At 33.4% G+C, this 17,331-nt stretch overlaps 6 protein-coding genes across 6 annotated transcripts in view; 3 read left to right on the plus strand and 3 right to left on the minus strand.

The window, feature by feature from the left end:
• The window catches only part of LOC132708231 (fatty acid 2-hydroxylase), a 50,151-nt gene extending 38,479 nt beyond the window's left edge, over positions 1–11,672 (plus strand). The window contains exons 4-7 of the mRNA XM_060680407.1: positions 149–312; positions 464–596; positions 10,863–10,982; positions 11,465–11,672. Coding sequence (XP_060536390.1) covers positions 149–312; positions 464–596; positions 10,863–10,982; positions 11,465–11,550 — 503 coding nt within the window. The 3' untranslated portion in view covers positions 11,551–11,672. The remainder of the gene's footprint in view (positions 1–148; positions 313–463; positions 597–10,862; positions 10,983–11,464) is intronic.
• Positions 11,653–12,749, minus strand: LOC132708234 (V-type proton ATPase subunit G). Its single transcript, XM_060680411.1, has 3 exons — positions 12,564–12,749; positions 12,242–12,441; positions 11,653–12,033 (listed from the first exon to the last, which is right to left on the minus strand). Exons 1-3 carry the CDS (start codon positions 12,643–12,645, stop codon positions 11,965–11,967), a joined length of 351 nt encoding a protein of 116 aa, XP_060536394.1. The 5' UTR covers positions 12,646–12,749; the 3' UTR covers positions 11,653–11,964.
• A 120-nt stretch (positions 12,750–12,869) lies between these two features.
• On the plus strand, positions 12,870–13,857 carry LOC132708232 (dolichol-phosphate mannosyltransferase subunit 1). Its single transcript, XM_060680409.1, has 3 exons — positions 12,870–13,128; positions 13,180–13,390; positions 13,447–13,857. The coding sequence occupies exons 1-3, from the start codon at positions 13,031–13,033 to the stop codon at positions 13,855–13,857; spliced, it is 720 nt and encodes a 239-aa protein (XP_060536392.1). The 5' UTR covers positions 12,870–13,030.
• A 60-nt stretch (positions 13,858–13,917) lies between these two features.
• On the minus strand, positions 13,918–14,539 carry LOC132708235 (large ribosomal subunit protein eL29). The gene is made up of 4 exons (XM_060680412.1): positions 14,412–14,539; positions 14,251–14,300; positions 14,128–14,192; positions 13,918–14,073 (listed from the first exon to the last, which is right to left on the minus strand). Exons 2-4 carry the CDS (start codon positions 14,285–14,287, stop codon positions 13,954–13,956), a joined length of 222 nt encoding a protein of 73 aa, XP_060536395.1. The 5' UTR covers positions 14,288–14,300; positions 14,412–14,539; the 3' UTR covers positions 13,918–13,953.
• Positions 14,540–14,665: 126 nt separating this feature from the next.
• LOC132708233 (proteasome subunit beta type-2-like) lies at positions 14,666–15,596 on the plus strand. The gene is made up of 3 exons (XM_060680410.1): positions 14,666–14,906; positions 14,975–15,168; positions 15,222–15,596. The coding sequence occupies exons 1-3, from the start codon at positions 14,816–14,818 to the stop codon at positions 15,546–15,548; spliced, it is 612 nt and encodes a 203-aa protein (XP_060536393.1). The 5' UTR covers positions 14,666–14,815; the 3' UTR covers positions 15,549–15,596.
• Positions 15,597–15,748: 152 nt separating this feature from the next.
• LOC132708230 (minor histocompatibility antigen H13) lies at positions 15,749–17,297 on the minus strand. The gene is made up of 5 exons (XM_060680406.1): positions 17,056–17,297; positions 16,830–16,999; positions 16,415–16,773; positions 16,050–16,359; positions 15,749–15,996 (listed from the first exon to the last, which is right to left on the minus strand). Exons 1-5 carry the CDS (start codon positions 17,239–17,241, stop codon positions 15,900–15,902), a joined length of 1,122 nt encoding a protein of 373 aa, XP_060536389.1. The 5' UTR covers positions 17,242–17,297; the 3' UTR covers positions 15,749–15,899.
• Positions 17,298–17,331: the final 34 nt, after the last annotated feature.

The raw sequence follows: 17,331 nt of genomic DNA on the forward strand, positions 1-17,331 counted from the left end.
TTCCGTTTTGTGGGACAATTAATATATTGTGCAATTCTTGTTTTGTTTTGGAGCCTTCTGCAATTGTAATTTTGTATCGTACAAACGAATCCTGATAAAATTCTTCTTCTTTTTTCAATTATATCATGAACGTCCATTTATTTTTCAGATGGTTCGATTATACTTGGAATTTGGTCAAATATAAGTTTAGGTGTTCTGCTGTGGACTCTAATCGAATACTCGCTGCACAGATGGATATTCCACATGGAACCGTCCGGCCGTTCCAAGGCAATGATCTATTTTCATTTCGCCATCCACGGTCTACACCACAAAGTACGATAGTTTTTAAATTACCTGAAAACTGTAAAATTTGGGTCAAGTACGTAAAATAACAGCTTACAATTCTGTTGAAAGCTTTTTATTGAAAACTACGGGTTTACAAATGACCCGCAATCGATCGTGCTAATGTCGTTTTAATTCGTAGGTTCCTTTTGACACTAGAAGATTGGTATTCCCGCCGTTTCCTGCCGCAATAATCGCTTTAATTTTATACAAGATGTTCTCCTTTGTGATAGCCGAGTCGAGTATTGTTTTGGTGTTCGCTGGAGGTATATTAGGTACGAAAGATGAGAAAAAATGTTGCCAAGCCAGAGTAACAAGTATTAAAATTATGTTAAAGAAACTTTTTCTCATAAAAAAGGAGTTTTCTTGTCGATTTGGGAGAGTTTGTGGATAGTGTATATCGAGTGATTCGAAATCTGTTAGATCTTTATATATCGTTGGTAATTCAAATAAAGCTATACCGAGGAATAAACCATTGAAAGGAATTCCGAAGAATTCTGGTGGAATTTCAAAGAACCTGAGCATCAAAATGCGTTCTGCGTTTCGAGATATTTTTATTACCAGTAGCGTTTCGACTAAATATTTTGGAAAGAAAGATAAGCCATCGATTTCTTTTAAAATACTATGTCCTGGGTTATTCATTATATTTTGGAACCCACCTACAGGGCTAATTTTGAAAAAAAATTGTAAATACAAAAGTTTGAAGATTTTTATCTATTATCATGTGAAAATGTCAGAAAAAAACAAACGACGATCTCAAGCTGTCAAAATGACAGCAAACATCTCTTTTTTTTAATAGATTTCAAAAACATTTACTTTGACTTTAAAAAATTATCCCGAAAATGTTATAGTAAAATTCAACGAACGCTGAAATATCATAAATGTCAGCTGTATATGTCCCTTCCAGTTTTATTATCTCGTTTATTAATAGGAAATTGAAAATCCGGCGTATAGAAAATAATAAAGGTTATGTGGAAAATGTTTAACAATAATTACTGATATTTTTATTGTCTGAATAATATAAATTTATTATTTGGCGTTTTTCTTCCTCAGCATTTGAAATATCTTCAGTTATTTAACTTACACTGCAGATCTTTAGTTTTGTCAAAAGAAGAACATTGTTAAAACAGTTGCAAACATAGATAGTTGCTACCAAGGGAAACTTGACCATTTTTAAACAATATCTTTTAACTGAAATATCACAAAAACGGCTATATGAAATGTCAATAAACAATATGTTTTTGAAATCAAGAAAAAAAAAAGATTTACGATGTGAGCTAAATATGTATAGGGCCATTATAATTAAAAAAATGATGTTGCTGTCATGTACACAGCTTGCGATCGTCATTTGTTTTTTCTGACATTTACATAGGGTAATAGAGCCAAAATCTTCAAACTTTTGTATTTGCACTTTTTTCCGAATTCCTTCTCAAAACAGTTTCATTTAAGCTGTGAAAGAAGTCAAAAGATTAAAAATAAAAAATGTTTTCGAAATTCTAATTCAGTTTGGAGTAAATTTGGTTTCTTCCTTTTTTTTCGTACAACTGACCGTTGTAGGGTAAAAAGAGTAATTTTTTTACTCACTCACGGATCGAGCGTGCAAAAAGTTACTTACTCAGTAGCTGGAATTTTTCAGACATTTTCGGTATTTTAGTCCAGTTTTGGACAGCAATTTCGGTAGATTATGGCCATAATATTGTTTTATGTAGATAGTCAAAATACCTAAATTAATTCACGCTTTTAAAGGTTGCTTTGTTTTGATCTCATCGACAGTTAAAAATCTTTGATGTATAAGTGATTTTTGCAATATATATATATATATATATATATATATATATATATATATATATATATATATATATATATATATATATATATATATATGATGACACTATATTCCGAACACTCGAAGTGTTTTCGGAGCGCGAGCATTGAAGATGCCAAGTGAGATTTTGGCGAAACGTCTGCAGGATTCCAGTCGGATGCAGGATTCCAGTCGGAGTTCAACGAGCGAACGGATGATATCCCGGAATATAGTGTCATCATATTTTTCCATCCGTGAATCAATACGTGAGAATATATATATATATATATATATATATATATATATATATATATATATATATATATATATATATATATATATATATATATATATATATATATATATATATATATATATATATATATATATATATATATATATAACAAATAGTAAAATACTTAAGCATATCCTGACAAACCACATAAAAATAATCGAAGAAACAACCCAAACAGTGATTGTTGAGATGTTTACAGAATAACGGCATAATCAATAAATTTAAATCAAAGGAATTGGTTTTTAAATCAGAAAAGAAACAATACAAAAATTATCATTATTAGAGCATAAAGGTATCTATAACTATTAACTCGTATACCTTTATTTAGAGAGAAATGATCCCCTATTATTATTATTATTATTATTATTATTATTATTATTATTATTATTATTATTATTATGATACTAATTAACTCTCAAAATGTACATAAAAAATGTTGCAAAAGTTTATTTATATATTTTTTTTTTTGTAATAATTATAATTACAATATGACAAACTAGTGTCCCATTTTTTACCACTACTGTACTTATTAAGATAAATTTAATCCTGATACGAAACATGATGCTAGAATTATTAAATTTTGCCACTATGTAAAATCTAAACATATTCTGTGTATATAAGGTAGGTAGGTAAATTTTTTTATCTACCAAGTTTAATAAAAAAAACAATAATTGTTCATGTTCTAACCAATAGGTAATTATCAAAATCAGTTAATTTTATCACCTGAATAACTTTACACTTCAGTTCATTTTTTGAGATAAAAAAAGAAACAAAGTCACTGTAAAAGTAAATGTTATACATTTATAAAGTATTTACTTATAATAAATCAATATTACCTAATTATAAATAAGAAAAGAAACGGTGCAAAATGAAATATCTTATATATCTAATTAAATTCAGGTTCTGCTAGAAGATTGACAACTTCTGTACTAAAAACACTTTCTTTTTTTGGTGGTACAACCCTCAAACTACATACAAGAGGGTCTGATGAGAGTAAAAGAATATTAATTAAGTCTTTGTTGCAATCATTTCTAGATATCTTCCTATCCGGAATCTACTTGATAACCGGAATTTAAAGTTTTTAATATAATACCACATCTATAAATTAAGTTTTGGTCTACACCAGTAATTCTGGATGAAATAGCAGGGTCCGAAAAAAATCTCCTAACCGTGTTCCCATCATTCGTATTACCGAACCCCCTTTGGGAATATCGACTAGCAAGCCTACTTCTTCCCAAAATTTTTTAATTATTTTCTGTTTCCTATAATTAAATGCGTCCTTGTGAATTATTGGCACTCGCCAAACTTTTAAATTTAATCTATACGAAATATGAATGAAACATTCAAAAAATCGCATGCAGAGTGGAGAGGCCTAGAGCAGATCCAGATTTGCATAGGTAACATTTTTGTGATGAGGTAGACATTAAGGAATTGCAAACCTTTCCGTCTACCATAGTTTTTAATAATTCATGATACACAATATATTCTCTACTACCTACATTAAGTTGACTGGGAGACAGTTGCTTAATTTGGTTTTCGACATAAGAGATTTCTGACTTAATTACTGCGTCAGTTTCTTTAATAAACTTAAAATCTGAAAAGCCTGCAAAAACGAGTCGAGGAGGTTCGTGGATTTTGCCGGAATATTGTGGATTTTCCTAATTCGTTTTTAAAATTTAATTATAAAGTTGTTCGGAAAGTCATTTCGTTTTTTCCCGTCAGAGGACTAAATTACGTTTTTTCGAAACCAACTTCACACTTAAGCCGCATAATTATTATATGTCTTGAGAGCTGATATTGCAAGGCTTGTGTGTGAAAAAGTTCTATTAATTCTACGCAGTAGTTTTTGGTTGGTGTCCTTTTAAATATGGAGAGCTATAAGCAGCATTTTCTTCATATTTTACTTTTTTACTTCAGAAAAGGTAAAAATGCTGTCCAAGCGAGAAAAAAATTGACGGATGTCTATGGAGAAGGCGTGTTAACAGTACGCCAGTGCCAAAACTGGTTTGCAAAATTTCGATCCGGCAATTTTGATGTCGAAGATGCACCACGGTCTGGAAGGCCGGTCGAAGCTGACAAAGATGCGATAAAGGCATTAGTTGATGCAAATCGGCGAATAACCACACGAGAGATCGGTGAGAGATTAAATTTGTCGAATTCGACTGTTTATGGCCATTTGAAAGGCATGGGCTTAACCTCGAAGCTCGATGTGTGGGTGCCCCATGTCCTTACGGAGCGAAATTTGTGTCGTCGCGTTGACGTGTGTGATTCGCTCCTCAAACGTCAAGAAAATGATCCATTTTTGAAGCGGATTATTACTGGGGACGAAAAATGGGTTGTATACAACAATGTTAAATGCAAGAGGACATGGAGCAGAAAAGATGAACCGACTCAAAGCGTGTCAAAAGCCAACATTCACCAAAAAAAGGTGATGCTCTCCGTTTGGTGGGATGTCAAAGGAATCGTTTTTTTTTTTGAGCTTTTGCCGGACAATACAACGATTAATTCAGAAGTCTATTGTCATCAACTGGACAAATTGAATGATTCACTTAAAGAGAAGAGGCCCGAATTAATCAACAGGAAGGGTGTAGTGTTCCACCAGGATAATGCGAGACCTCACACAAGTTTGGTCACTCGCCAAAAACTTTTACAGCTTGAATGGGACGTACTGCAACATCCACCATATTCTCCAGATCTGGCGCCTTCCGACTACTATTTGTTCCGGTCCCTGCGAAATTTTTTGGATGGCAAAACCTTTACCTCAAATGAAGATGTCAAAAACCACCTGAATTAGTTTTTTGCCAGCAAGGACCAAAACTTTTATGAGAGGGGAATTATGTTACTGCCAGAAAGATGGCAAAAGGTGTTGGACCAGAATGGCCAATATATAATTTAATAAAATATTTATTCATTATACGAAAACTGTCTTTCATGTTCCCCAAAAAAAACGAAATGACTTTCCGAACAACCCAATATAATGGTACTATTGATGTCGTCAATATAGTTGAATCATCCCCTTCAATTTTTTGTTTATAATTGCTTTGGTTTCCACTTCCGTCAGATCCTCATTTAGTGATTAGCTTTAAAGATGTTACAGGTCCTTCAACTTGTCGAAAGACCTTTCGAAAACTTTTGGACCTTAACTACACGAGATGTAGTATGATCTAATAATGATTGCAAAGCAACTTCAACTGATGAGTTAATCACTAGGATTTTATTAGGGTAGCATTGTTTTTTGGCCACTAAAATTTTATCATAAATGGGAAACAATTTTTTGAAACCTTTTTGGTTAACTCTTGAACCTATGTATTGGTGACGGATAAATTTAAAACTAACAAAAAAGGCAACGGCCGCATTTCGAATTTCTTCCATCTTCTTTAAACGAGTTGCTTTTTTCGGCGAAAATCTTATTTTCTGAAGAAGTGCCGCGGCATCACGTTTTGCTGCTGCCCGTAACTTCATTTCAGTGGCAAAGCAAAGTTCCTCTTCTGATTTCGAGGCCAGTTCAGCATCAACCCTCCTGCGTTTAGTCCGTCGACCACATTTACCGGATTAATAACTAATGGTGTTGGGTCCTGATTTTAAAATTTCTTCCAAAAGCCATTTTTCATGTATACGCTTGACTTTGTTAAATAACGTTTCGATTTGTTCCACTTTTCATGCATGTTTTTTTGTAAAATTATCAATAATCTTGAGAACCAAATTCTTATCTTGAGCTAAGAGATTCTCACCCCCAATGATATGTATAGTATAATCAAAAAGTATTTGTGGGCTGTCACGTTTTCTAGGGTATAAAGGGCGCTTGGATTTTAAAATTTCGAATAAGTCGATACGCCTATTCGTCGCGGATTTGTCTGTAAAAATACAAATTGATGTAGAACGGGAAGGGGCGCGTGGTGGCAAAAGTTTTTTGATTTTTTTGAAACAAAATAAACTAGGCAAGAAGATGGTGTTAATATCTAGCAGTCGTAAATAGTCGCAAAAAAGTTCTACTCAGTTATACAACAATGCTACCGCATTTAGACTTTAATTATCATTGTATACTTAACTGAGCGGCATAAAAACTCTTTTTCACTAAATATCATAAATATATGTAAAACATACACTACATACCTCCAGAAATATGCAGCATTTTTTGAAGGTTCTAAAACTCACAACACATTATTTCACAGAGCAATTAATACTGCAAACAAAACTGATATCATAATTTCGCCAATCGGCGCATTAAATGTGGCGAGCGTGTAGCTTTTGTTTCTCGTCTAGGGCGACTACGATTATTGTGTTATTGTTAATTAGGTATCTCTAAAGGATGCTAAATGGTTAAAAAACAAATTTGAGTCATTAAGAAATTTAAATTTTGGAACTTCAGATTTGCATTTTCTATCACAGTGCGTTGGTTGTTGATGAGTCGAACTCACTGACGCTTCGCCAATCATCCTGTTGGCTTCTTCAGAGGTTAACTGAACAGCAGCAGGTGAAAAAAGACTATTCTATAATCTCGCTAGTTGATGCCAAAACCAAAAAAAAACCATAAAAAACATAAACATAAGTCATATAGGTTCGAAATATTTTTCATATACACAAGAAATCAATGCTACGTCACCAACTTTTATTCGGAATTTGATTTCGGCATATACGAGGTGCTACAATTAGCGATAATCATTATTAAATTAAAAGTCATTATTAAATATGGCTGTGGCAGTTTTAAAATAACGGTAAAATATCTTTTATTTAAATTAATGAATGTCAACGCTAATGTCAATGTGAATGTGTTAAATTTCTAATCCACAACCTACTATTTCATACAATAAATTGCTTATCAGTAGGGGAGGCTGGGGCATGGCGGTCCACTTAAGCTTTTTATTATTTTTTGTGCCTTTTAACCGTCAAGTCGATTTATTTTTGACTAACTCTAACTAAATTGACCCACTCTCCGCTATTTATAATGTTTTATATAACAATTATAATTATTTATTAAAAAGCATTTAATAAAAATAATGTTACTGATTACGCAAAGAGCTAAAAATGTACAAATAACCAGAATTTATAATTATAATAACAAAAAAAAATGGTTAATTTTTGATTTGGGCCCTTACCCCAGGGGGCCGCCTTGCCCCACCCTCTCCTACCGCTACGTTACTTTTTTTTAAATTATGGTGTCATCATTTCTAAGCAAAAACTTCATACTTTATTTTTTTGGAAAAAATATACCGTTTAATTTTTTTATTTCAAGTAAATCTGTGTTTCAAAAAAAGTTCATTAAGAATAAGTACGCTACACATTGACATTATCGTTGTCATTAATAAATCTTAATAAAAGATCTTTGACTACACTGTTTAGATGTAAATTTCACTATTTTTACACTATTTTGTAATTGTACTAACTTATTTTGAAATGTAAGTAGGTAGGTACAAAGGTTGATTCTATTTATGAATTTTGTTTAATGATAACTAAATTTCGCATGCACTTATATAAATAAAATGTCTAATTTTTGACATACAAATATCTCAAAATGTCAAAATAATAGCATGAAGCCATTTTAAATTTTCTTTTAAATTGTAAGGGGGGTCACGTGGTTCCTCTTTGTAAAGGCGTTTTCACGTTCAATTTTGAAAGCATTTGATTCCTCAGTTTTTGCAACACATTCAAATGAATGCTTGCAAATATTTTATTTTTTCTCTATTACTTAGCCGCAGCTTTAATTAAGAAAATTTTACTAATTTCATCATTTTATCACAAGATACACGTCACCATAACCTTTCACTTGCCACTGTTGTCCTTCCTTACATTCAAAACATCACTGACCACATATCAAAAGTGCTTAGGAAATATAATGTCAAAACAATAACGTCAAAGACAAAATTCCGTTTGAGTCACCAATTGAGTTTAGAGCATTCCATGCTTATGCAGCCAACAATACATTCGAGAGAGAGCACCAAAAATATCAACTAGGGTCAAAGAAACAGCCTTAAGACTAAGAGCATTCCATGCATATGCAGCAAACAATACATTGGTGAGACAGGACCAAAAATATCAACAAAGGTCAAAGAACTTCAAAACAGCCTTAAGCCTTAAATCTATAAGCAACCAAATTATGTGTCCCATGTTTTCTCTTTTTTATAATCATTACAACTTTCCTTTCTTTTTTCTCCACCTCAGCAGGGGTTATTCTCTGCACGCATGAAATTCTTCATGTTCTGCGATACACCCAGAGATGCAAAGCTTCTATTTCTTCAATTCGTTCTTCTTTAGCGTCCAAGATTCCATGGTATAGTACAGCACTATATTTTCCTGAGAGCTGTCAGTATTTTCCTTAAAGAGAGTGCCTAAGTAACTGTTATTTCTAACTCTTTCCAATTATGATTATTATGATATTAATATATATTTAAAAAAATGAACTCCTCTCTTTATTTCTATTTCAACAGTTGTTTTTCCTTCTATCTGAATTACCGCTGTCTGGCCATAGTAGAGGTTTGAAATTTGGTTAACATCTCGAGAGTCTAAGCTTTTTGCTTGTAAGAATTCTATAAGGTGGTCATGGCGAACTTTGTCAAAACTTTATTATAGTCAACAAAGCGCAAATACAAATGGTTCATGTATACGCATCTCTGAAACATTTGATACGAACGGTACCCAGACCAGAAAGTTTCTAAATCCAAATTATGTTTAGTTGATATCTTGTTCTAGTTTTCTATATACTCTGCAATGTATCATTTTTTAAGAATGCCGTTATTGTATATCCCAGCATTGTTTACCATTTCTTCTTCATCTATTATTATTTTGGTTAGTAATGTTGTGGGTCGATTCAGTTTTTGTAGTCCCGTCAGTTCTTTAATTTTTTTATTTATATTGAAGATGTCATGTTTTGATTGTAGTTCTTCAATTTCTTCACATCTTCCTTTTGCTACTCGGATTTTATGTCGTATTTACCTGATTGGTTGTCATTATATAGCTACTAGATAGATAGATATTTTGTTTATGCTCATAACGCAGGTACTTATGACGCGAACATCAAAAAATGTTGGGAGACGTCCAATATACGCATGTTCGAGTCATTTCACATCACGCTTTCAACCAATAAGACCTTGAGGAGATGATTTTGATGAGCAATTAACAGGGATATTCAATATGCGCATGTGCGAGTGATTTCAAATCCCGGTTTCAACCAATAACATTGCATTTTTCAGCAGTACTTTGCCAAAATGTTACCAAATCCCAATCTTCACAAAAACAAGTTAAATATATAGAGATCGAGCAGTTTAAAAACAAAATAGCACAAGGTGTATTTAACTATTTAAAATATGTAAGAATAAGTAAAATTTTCATACAAACTTTTGGGCAAAAATGTTTAGTTTTGGAGTGTGACGTTGAAATATTGCAAAAAAAACTAAATTTTGTTTTCAAATTTTGTATTATTGCGACTTAAAACAAGTGCGGTTTACCGAACGTGTTGCATACTATACTTTTTCTACGACCGTTGGTTTTTGGGTACATTTTCGCAAAACACGAATACATTCACTGACATGACCGTCAGAATTGACAAACGTCAAAATTCAAAGCGAGGAAGATATCTCCGAAAACATCCGGTTGCTCCCAAATCCGTGCGGTAAAATCCCGGAAATGTCAAGACTGGCTGGGATTCGTGGGAAACGAAACTGACGTGGAAAGTGAATTTTTCTCCTCCCGTCTGTAAAATACCAAATTACCCACCGATCTAGCGTGCGGGAAGCGTCGCTTTACCACGACAGTTGCGTTTCCCATGAATCCGAGCCACTTCGGACATTTCCGGCATTTTACCGCAAGGATTTGGGAGCAATCGTAATGTACCCAAAACCCAAAAACTAACGGTCGTAGAAAAACTATAGTATGCACCACGTTCGATAAAACTTTTTAATACACTCGTTTATTAAACACTCGCTCTGCTGCGCTGCGCTCGTGTTGAATAAACTCGTGAGTCAAATGCCGTTTACCGCACTTGTTGCATAATATACTATTGTGACTGTGTGACTAAAGTGACGCTTCCCGCGCGCTAGGTCGGTGTGGAATTTATAGCATAGGTGAACTTGTTTAACCAGTGGCATTCGTGAGAACTTGTAAATTTGTGAGTTGTAATAAAGTGGTACGCCAATGCTTTTCTTAATAAATTTAGATAACCTCATCAGTTGTAAACTAAAATGGTCTCTTAAGTTTTCGAAGAAAAAATTTATTTTGCATGTGCCCTAATATCTGAGATTTGCAAATTAAATTAAGATAATTCGCGCTATTTAAATTCCAGAAATTATAACAATAATTTATTTATAATTATTAATTAGAACTTTTTTACTAATTTTTACTTACTGAATAGGCTGTTAAAGTTTCTCCATTGTAATTCAGACCAGCGTTGCACCTAGTAAATATGGATTATGCGAAAGCCATAATAATAATTAGCTGTGTTTTCGCCAGGTTATTTGATTTATGACATGATTCATTTTTACCTGCACTATGGGGCACCGAGTGAAAACAGTTATTTTTATCGTCTGAAGAGATATCACAATCAACATCACTTCGCACATCATGATGATGGTGAGTGTATGTGAAGAAAATGGATAATCCTGCGGTTTACCTCACTGAACACGCATGTTATGTGTTCCATGGTTTACGTTTGTAGTTGACGGGGAAATTTTAACTGCGGTCGCTAAATGTCATCCAGCTGCACAGCGTAGCCAAACTGCTATATTTATTCTGCACTTTTTATGTTTCATGATTACCTCAATCAATGATTTCGCGTTAATGATAATTTTTCTATTTCACTTTTGAACTTAACGCATGAACATATAAGGGGTGAAAAATGAAATCACTTTGGGCAGTGGTATAAAAAATACATAAAACATATATTTGGCAACAAGGGGTGAAAAATTGTATAAAGAACAATGGATGTGCCAAATAACAATTCTGCTATTTATAGCCCCTTCTACTAAAAACGTAAACTACGTAATTACCAAAAACTTAGGTTCTCAACTATGTATTTATTTGGGGCTCTCTTAAAGTACTAATCTTATTTGTAGGATTTGGCATCAGCAGCACATTTTGGGACCAAATATTTGGCACAGCAATATCGTTAAGGAAATTGAACAAGTCCATTAAATGGTAAACCAATGTGAATAGCCCGTTTTAGTTTATTAATAAAAGGTTTTATTCAAGTGTGTTAAACTTCATATTTTCACCCATTACCCAAAAAATAAAATGAGAATAGTGACAATTTCAACATTTAATTTTTACAATATATATTACAATATTGCCACCAACAAGATAAACAATCAAATACATAACCTTTTGTAAGTTTACATTATTTAAAATGGTTAGTCATGACATCTTTAATTTTTTTTAAGTAAATAAAATTTGCTCAATTAAAAGACCGCAAAATGGCGTGTACCAAAAAAGTGGTAAAATAATTGCAAAATGGAATGAATTCTAAGTACTAATACATCAATATATAAGTATCTACATAAAATTGTTTTTGTAGGACCCAAAACAATAGAATTATTGAATACTGCTTCAAACTCCCTTACTGGCGATAGTTCTTGTGAATTTCCGGTTTGATGTCATACACCAATTCTAAGATCTCCTGAATCACCTAAAAGTAATTCAACGAAATAATACCGTCAAGTTAATGAACTGTTTTTTTTTTTAAAAACAGACAGCCGAATTTCTTTATTCCTAATTAAATTTTTCGTCAACTTGATAACTATGACGTCAATGTAGCACTAGGTGTGGTTTAGTCCACACAATTTTTCATCACATGATTGGTCACATTTAAATGACAAAAATGTTTGGCAACTTACTCTTTCTTTTTGGCCAGCGATTGTTTTGTTCATTTCGGCAATCCTCATCTTGGTATCGGCATCAATTTTAGCTGCGACGTCCTCTTTGGACCCCATGTGTTTGGCTTCAAATTCACGAAACTGACGTTCCCTTTCTTTACGGTACTTTTCAATTTCTTCCTGGGCCTCCTCTTTGGCTTGCTTTAGTCTTCTCGCTTTGCCTGTTTAAAACGCACATATATTTCCAACAATTTACTTAAATACAATTATCAAAAATCAAGTAAACCCTAATAGTCCATGGAGAACTACGCCTATATTGTTTTGCTAAAAAATATCCACTTACGTTTTCGTGCTTCAGACACTTTCTCCGCGGCCCGTTTCTCGGCTGCCAAAAGCTGCTGAATGCCTTGTGTTTGGCTCGCCATGGTTATTCTTCAATTAGAATAATACGAAACAAAAATTGAAAACCGAATACACCTGACCCGATTCATTCACGAGTTGAAGCAGTCATATGATCGATATAATCAAGGTTGCCAGCATAGAAATTGCCAGTGCAGCCATCCAAAATCGAAACACAAACAAATTGTCCAATCTGGATATCCATGGGAGAAGTTAATTAACCGTGACCGTGGCTGTGTCTGGCCAATTCGTCAATTGTTTAAGAAGAATTTATCCTGTTCTGTGATTGTGTGAGTTGTGGCGAAATCGAGGATTTAAATTTGGGAAAGGGAATGATAAAAATCGCGAAAAGGTAGTTAACGGGTTAAATTATTATTCCTTCGAGACGAAATTGTTTTTTTCGAACTAAACATGACCGAAAATAAATATTCAATCTTGTTACCGACATACAATGAAGTTGAAAACCTGCCTATTATAATTTGGCTTCTGATGAAGCATTTAGCAGCAAGGTAACATATCAGTAAACATGAAATCATCCGTCTAAATGTTTTCTGTCGCAGTGGTTATCTATTCGAGATAATAATCATAGATGACGGCAGTCCAGATGGCACCCTGGAAGCAGCCCAGCAGCTGCAGAAGATATACGGAAATGATAAAATTGTATTACGACCACGCGAGAAAAAGTTGGGACTGGGCACAGCTTATATTCATGGTATAAAACATGCCACTGGAAATTTTATTATTATTATGGATGCCGATTTAAGTCATCATGTGTGTATAGGAAACCCTAATGAGATAATTTTGCCCTGACTTTTACCACTTTTTAGCCAAAATTCATAAAGGAATTCATTGAAAAACAAAAAACCAAAGACTATGACATAGTTACTGGAACTAGATATGTAGGAGTGGGAGGTGTTTACGGCTGGGATTTTAAAAGAAAACTAGTTTCACGTGGAGCAAATTTTCTCACTCAGTTACTGTTAAGGCCCCAAGTGTCTGACCTAACTGGATCATTTAGACTCTACAAGAAACATGTGCTTGATGATCTTATTAAAAGTTGTGTGTCAAAGGGATATGTATTCCAAATGGAAATGATAATCAGGGCCAGGCAGAAAAATTACACGATAGCTGAAGTGCCAATTTCATTTGTAGATAGGGTTTACGGACAATCAAAACTGGGCGGTACAGAAATATTCCAATTTGCGAGTGCATTACTATACTTATTTGCTACTACATAATTCATTCCATTTTGTAATTAGATTAAGTTAAATATCCGCAGTGAAATAAACAGTCAGAAATGGTACTGAAAATAAATTTAATAAGATAAATACAGCCTATTTTTTGCCTTTTGCTTCACGTTCAGCTTTCCTTTCTGCAGCTCTTTTAAGTTGTTGTTTTGTGCTCAAATTATGCCGTTTTGAGAATCGCTGATTCTTCAAAAATTTGGAGTCCATCTAAAAAAAGTAAAAATTTAAAGAATGAAATAACCGCCCATGGCAGGAACCAACCCCTAGGGTAGACTCATGTAAAAACCTCTTTGGTTTTTTAATTCCATTTCGATGAGCTTTGCGATCTAAAAGATATACATTGCAACGGTATTTAATTTATATAGTTTATAATGATTCACTCACTTTGATTGTGGTTTGTATGATTTTTGGACTTGGCCATTGTTTTGAATAACCTAAAAAGAGGTTAGAAATATATATTTTGGGATTATTCACAACATTTTAAGAAATATGGACTTATTTTAACTGTAAAGTATATTAACTTCAACCAGAACCCAAATACTCACTTTTAAAATATGTGATTATTTAGATAAAGTTAGAAATTTCAAAATTGTGAAACTCCCTTTCAATTACCAACACAAAAGATCGAATGGCATAGAATACTAGCTAGGGTTATTTAAAATAGTTAGGTAAGCTATATTAAAAATCAAGTTTTTAAAGTGAAATGAATTGATGTAATTTGCAAATTAAAAAAATGAGCGTTCATTATAGACAAAATTGTTAAATATCGATCTAAACCAATTGAAATATTACATTTCAACGGAGTTTCCTATGAAAAGGTACACGAATTGACATCGCCGCATTTATGATGACTGCCTGAATTTAATAGCAACATAACCTGTAAAAAAATCTATTAACTATTGAAAAGACATTTACGAATTTCGTTTCAAATAAAAACTAAAAACGTATCATGGAGTGCTTATTAGGCATCAGATTTAATGATTTTGTTTTAATTGCCGCGGATAGAACTGCAGCGAACAGCATAATGGTTATGAAATCAGGTAAATCATTTTCTTTTAAATTTTGTAATGAATATAAAATGCAATCAAATTTGTGATGATTCCTTCAGATGAAAATAAACTTTATAAGTTATCAAATAAGCTTGTCATGGCTGTTTCTGGAGAGGCCGGGGATACCACTCAGTTTGCTGAATACATTGAAAAGAATATTCAGTTATACAAAATGAGAAATACATATGAATTAAGTCCGAAGGAAGCTGCTTACTTTACAAGAAGAAATTTGGCAGATGCTCTTCGTACAAGGGTAAAGGCTTAACTTTATCCTGTTTTATCTAAACTAATTTTTTCTTTGTTTAGTCTGCTTATATGGTTAACTTGTTATTGGCGGGCTATGACGAAAAAGACGGTCCACAATTGTATTACATGGACTACTTGGCATCGGTAGCCAATGTGGATTATGCAGCTCATGGGTACGGAGGCTACTTTTCCTTGTCCATTATGGACAGAAATTATTTGAAAAATATGACACCAGATCAGGGTTACGATCTACTAAAAAAATGTGTCCAGGAAGTCCACAAGAGGCTTATTATCAATTTGCCTAATTTTAAGGTACAGATTATTGATAAAAATGGTATTCGTGATTTGCCAGATATCACTATGGCATCGGTAACTAATTCTGTGTAATTTAAATTTTATACTTGCATTTTTCTTTTCATAAATAAAGGTTAAGTGAAGAAACTTATTTTTATTGAAAAATATTAAAGCACCTAAATTTAACCCTATTTTCTATAATCTGACCTCAACTCAAATTGAAGAGTTGTAAATCATTTTCTAACTATTCCCAATGCATAGAATCAATTTTATTTAACAAGAAAACAAAGAAATTAAATACTTTTTTATAATTCTCGGAATCCAAAAAACAAACAATAAAATAACTTCTCACAATTTTTTAAATATGTAGGTATAAAAAACAGTGGAACATGATGGAAGATTACTCAAATTCAAACTACAATTAATAATTAACACTTAAAAAAATCATTTAACTTTCTTGGAAGTTTGTTGCTGTTTGGTTTCTTTTGTCTCCTTCTTGGCATCCATGCTGACTTTATCATCCTCATGTGAATCCTCATACCTACAATATCAACTTAATTAGAAAAACTATTACATAAAAGGGCAACAACCTACTTAAACATAGCAGTCAGATCACCCTTAATTAGAGCAAGCCCTAAAGGTGTCCCAATACAGGCTGGAACTAAGTACAACAAAGCAGGTTGGGCGTGTTTGAAGATATGCATGACACAAATGGTCGCCATCAAGCCCAAAAAGTATGCCAAAACTGAGGCATGGAAGTAGGTTTTGGTTTTCCGTTTGAGACTGTGATCGAATCTTAAGAGTAGGGCAATAAAAATACCAGGAATCACAATGTCTCCCAGGCCCAACATGGCGAAATTGTTTGCCGCCAGGCCATTGGTAAGTAAATCTTGGGGAAACACAACTACAAATCAAACATTATGTGCACACTGACATGAAAAAAAATTCACACTTCTTACGTTTTATTGGCGCTTCAAAACTTTTGGCGACAGTAACCATAACGTCGGTTCCAAACACCCAAAATATATCATAAACAAACAGTCCAGACAACAATATACAACCGGTAACCACATTATTCAAATGCAGCAATTCGACTGCATTCACTGCAAACGCCAAACCGAACAAATTATTGGCGACCCAATGCTTCTGCAACAAATACCAGGCTCCAACCAATAAGCATGCCGCTAATGACACTACATCGTATGTGGAAAATCGGTAATCTATTAGGTATTCCGCCGCATCACCTTCCCCTTGTTTAAACATTATGTGGAATGGGATGTTTGGAATTGCAGCAGGGACTAATTTGCTAACTATGGGGCTGCAATAGAAAAATGTGAAAAAATACTGTCAATGATTAACGCTTCATTTGGTTACCTCAATAAATGAGTCAGAGCCAAAACTCCAAGGAAGAAAAAGTAGCCCGTCAGCAACAAATTGATGTATTCTTTTGAAAACAATTTAAAAACAATATACAGGCCCACAAGAGCGCAAGATGCAATTACAGGAAAAATAGCGGCATCTCTTTTCGTCATTTTGTCAGGTTTCTAAAGATAAAAAACAAACCTGAAACAAACATCGGAAAAAAATCTTCAAAAAATACCTTTTCCTTATGGTAAATCACAGAGCGGTATGAACCAAAAAATATGGGTAACATAGCCATAATAACTAAACTCCCGTAGGCCACGGCCATTCCCTCAGGAGTGCTGGGGATTCTTTCGGTTTTGTTAACATTTTCTGTTACATTTTCCGCTGTTTGAGCCAAAATCGAAGGCAATACCATTGCCATATTTTTAAATAGTTTTAAGTGACGTTGTACCTTTTGGACACGTCACTTGTCAAATATTCAGTATCGTTTTTTATTACTGCAGTTAGCCAA

This window comes from Cylas formicarius, unplaced genomic scaffold, assembly GCF_029955315.1.
Source record: "Cylas formicarius isolate icCylForm1 unplaced genomic scaffold, icCylForm1.1 PGA_scaffold_10__41_contigs__length_53128322, whole genome shotgun sequence".
Lineage (NCBI taxonomy): Eukaryota > Metazoa > Arthropoda > Insecta > Coleoptera > Brentidae > Cylas > Cylas formicarius.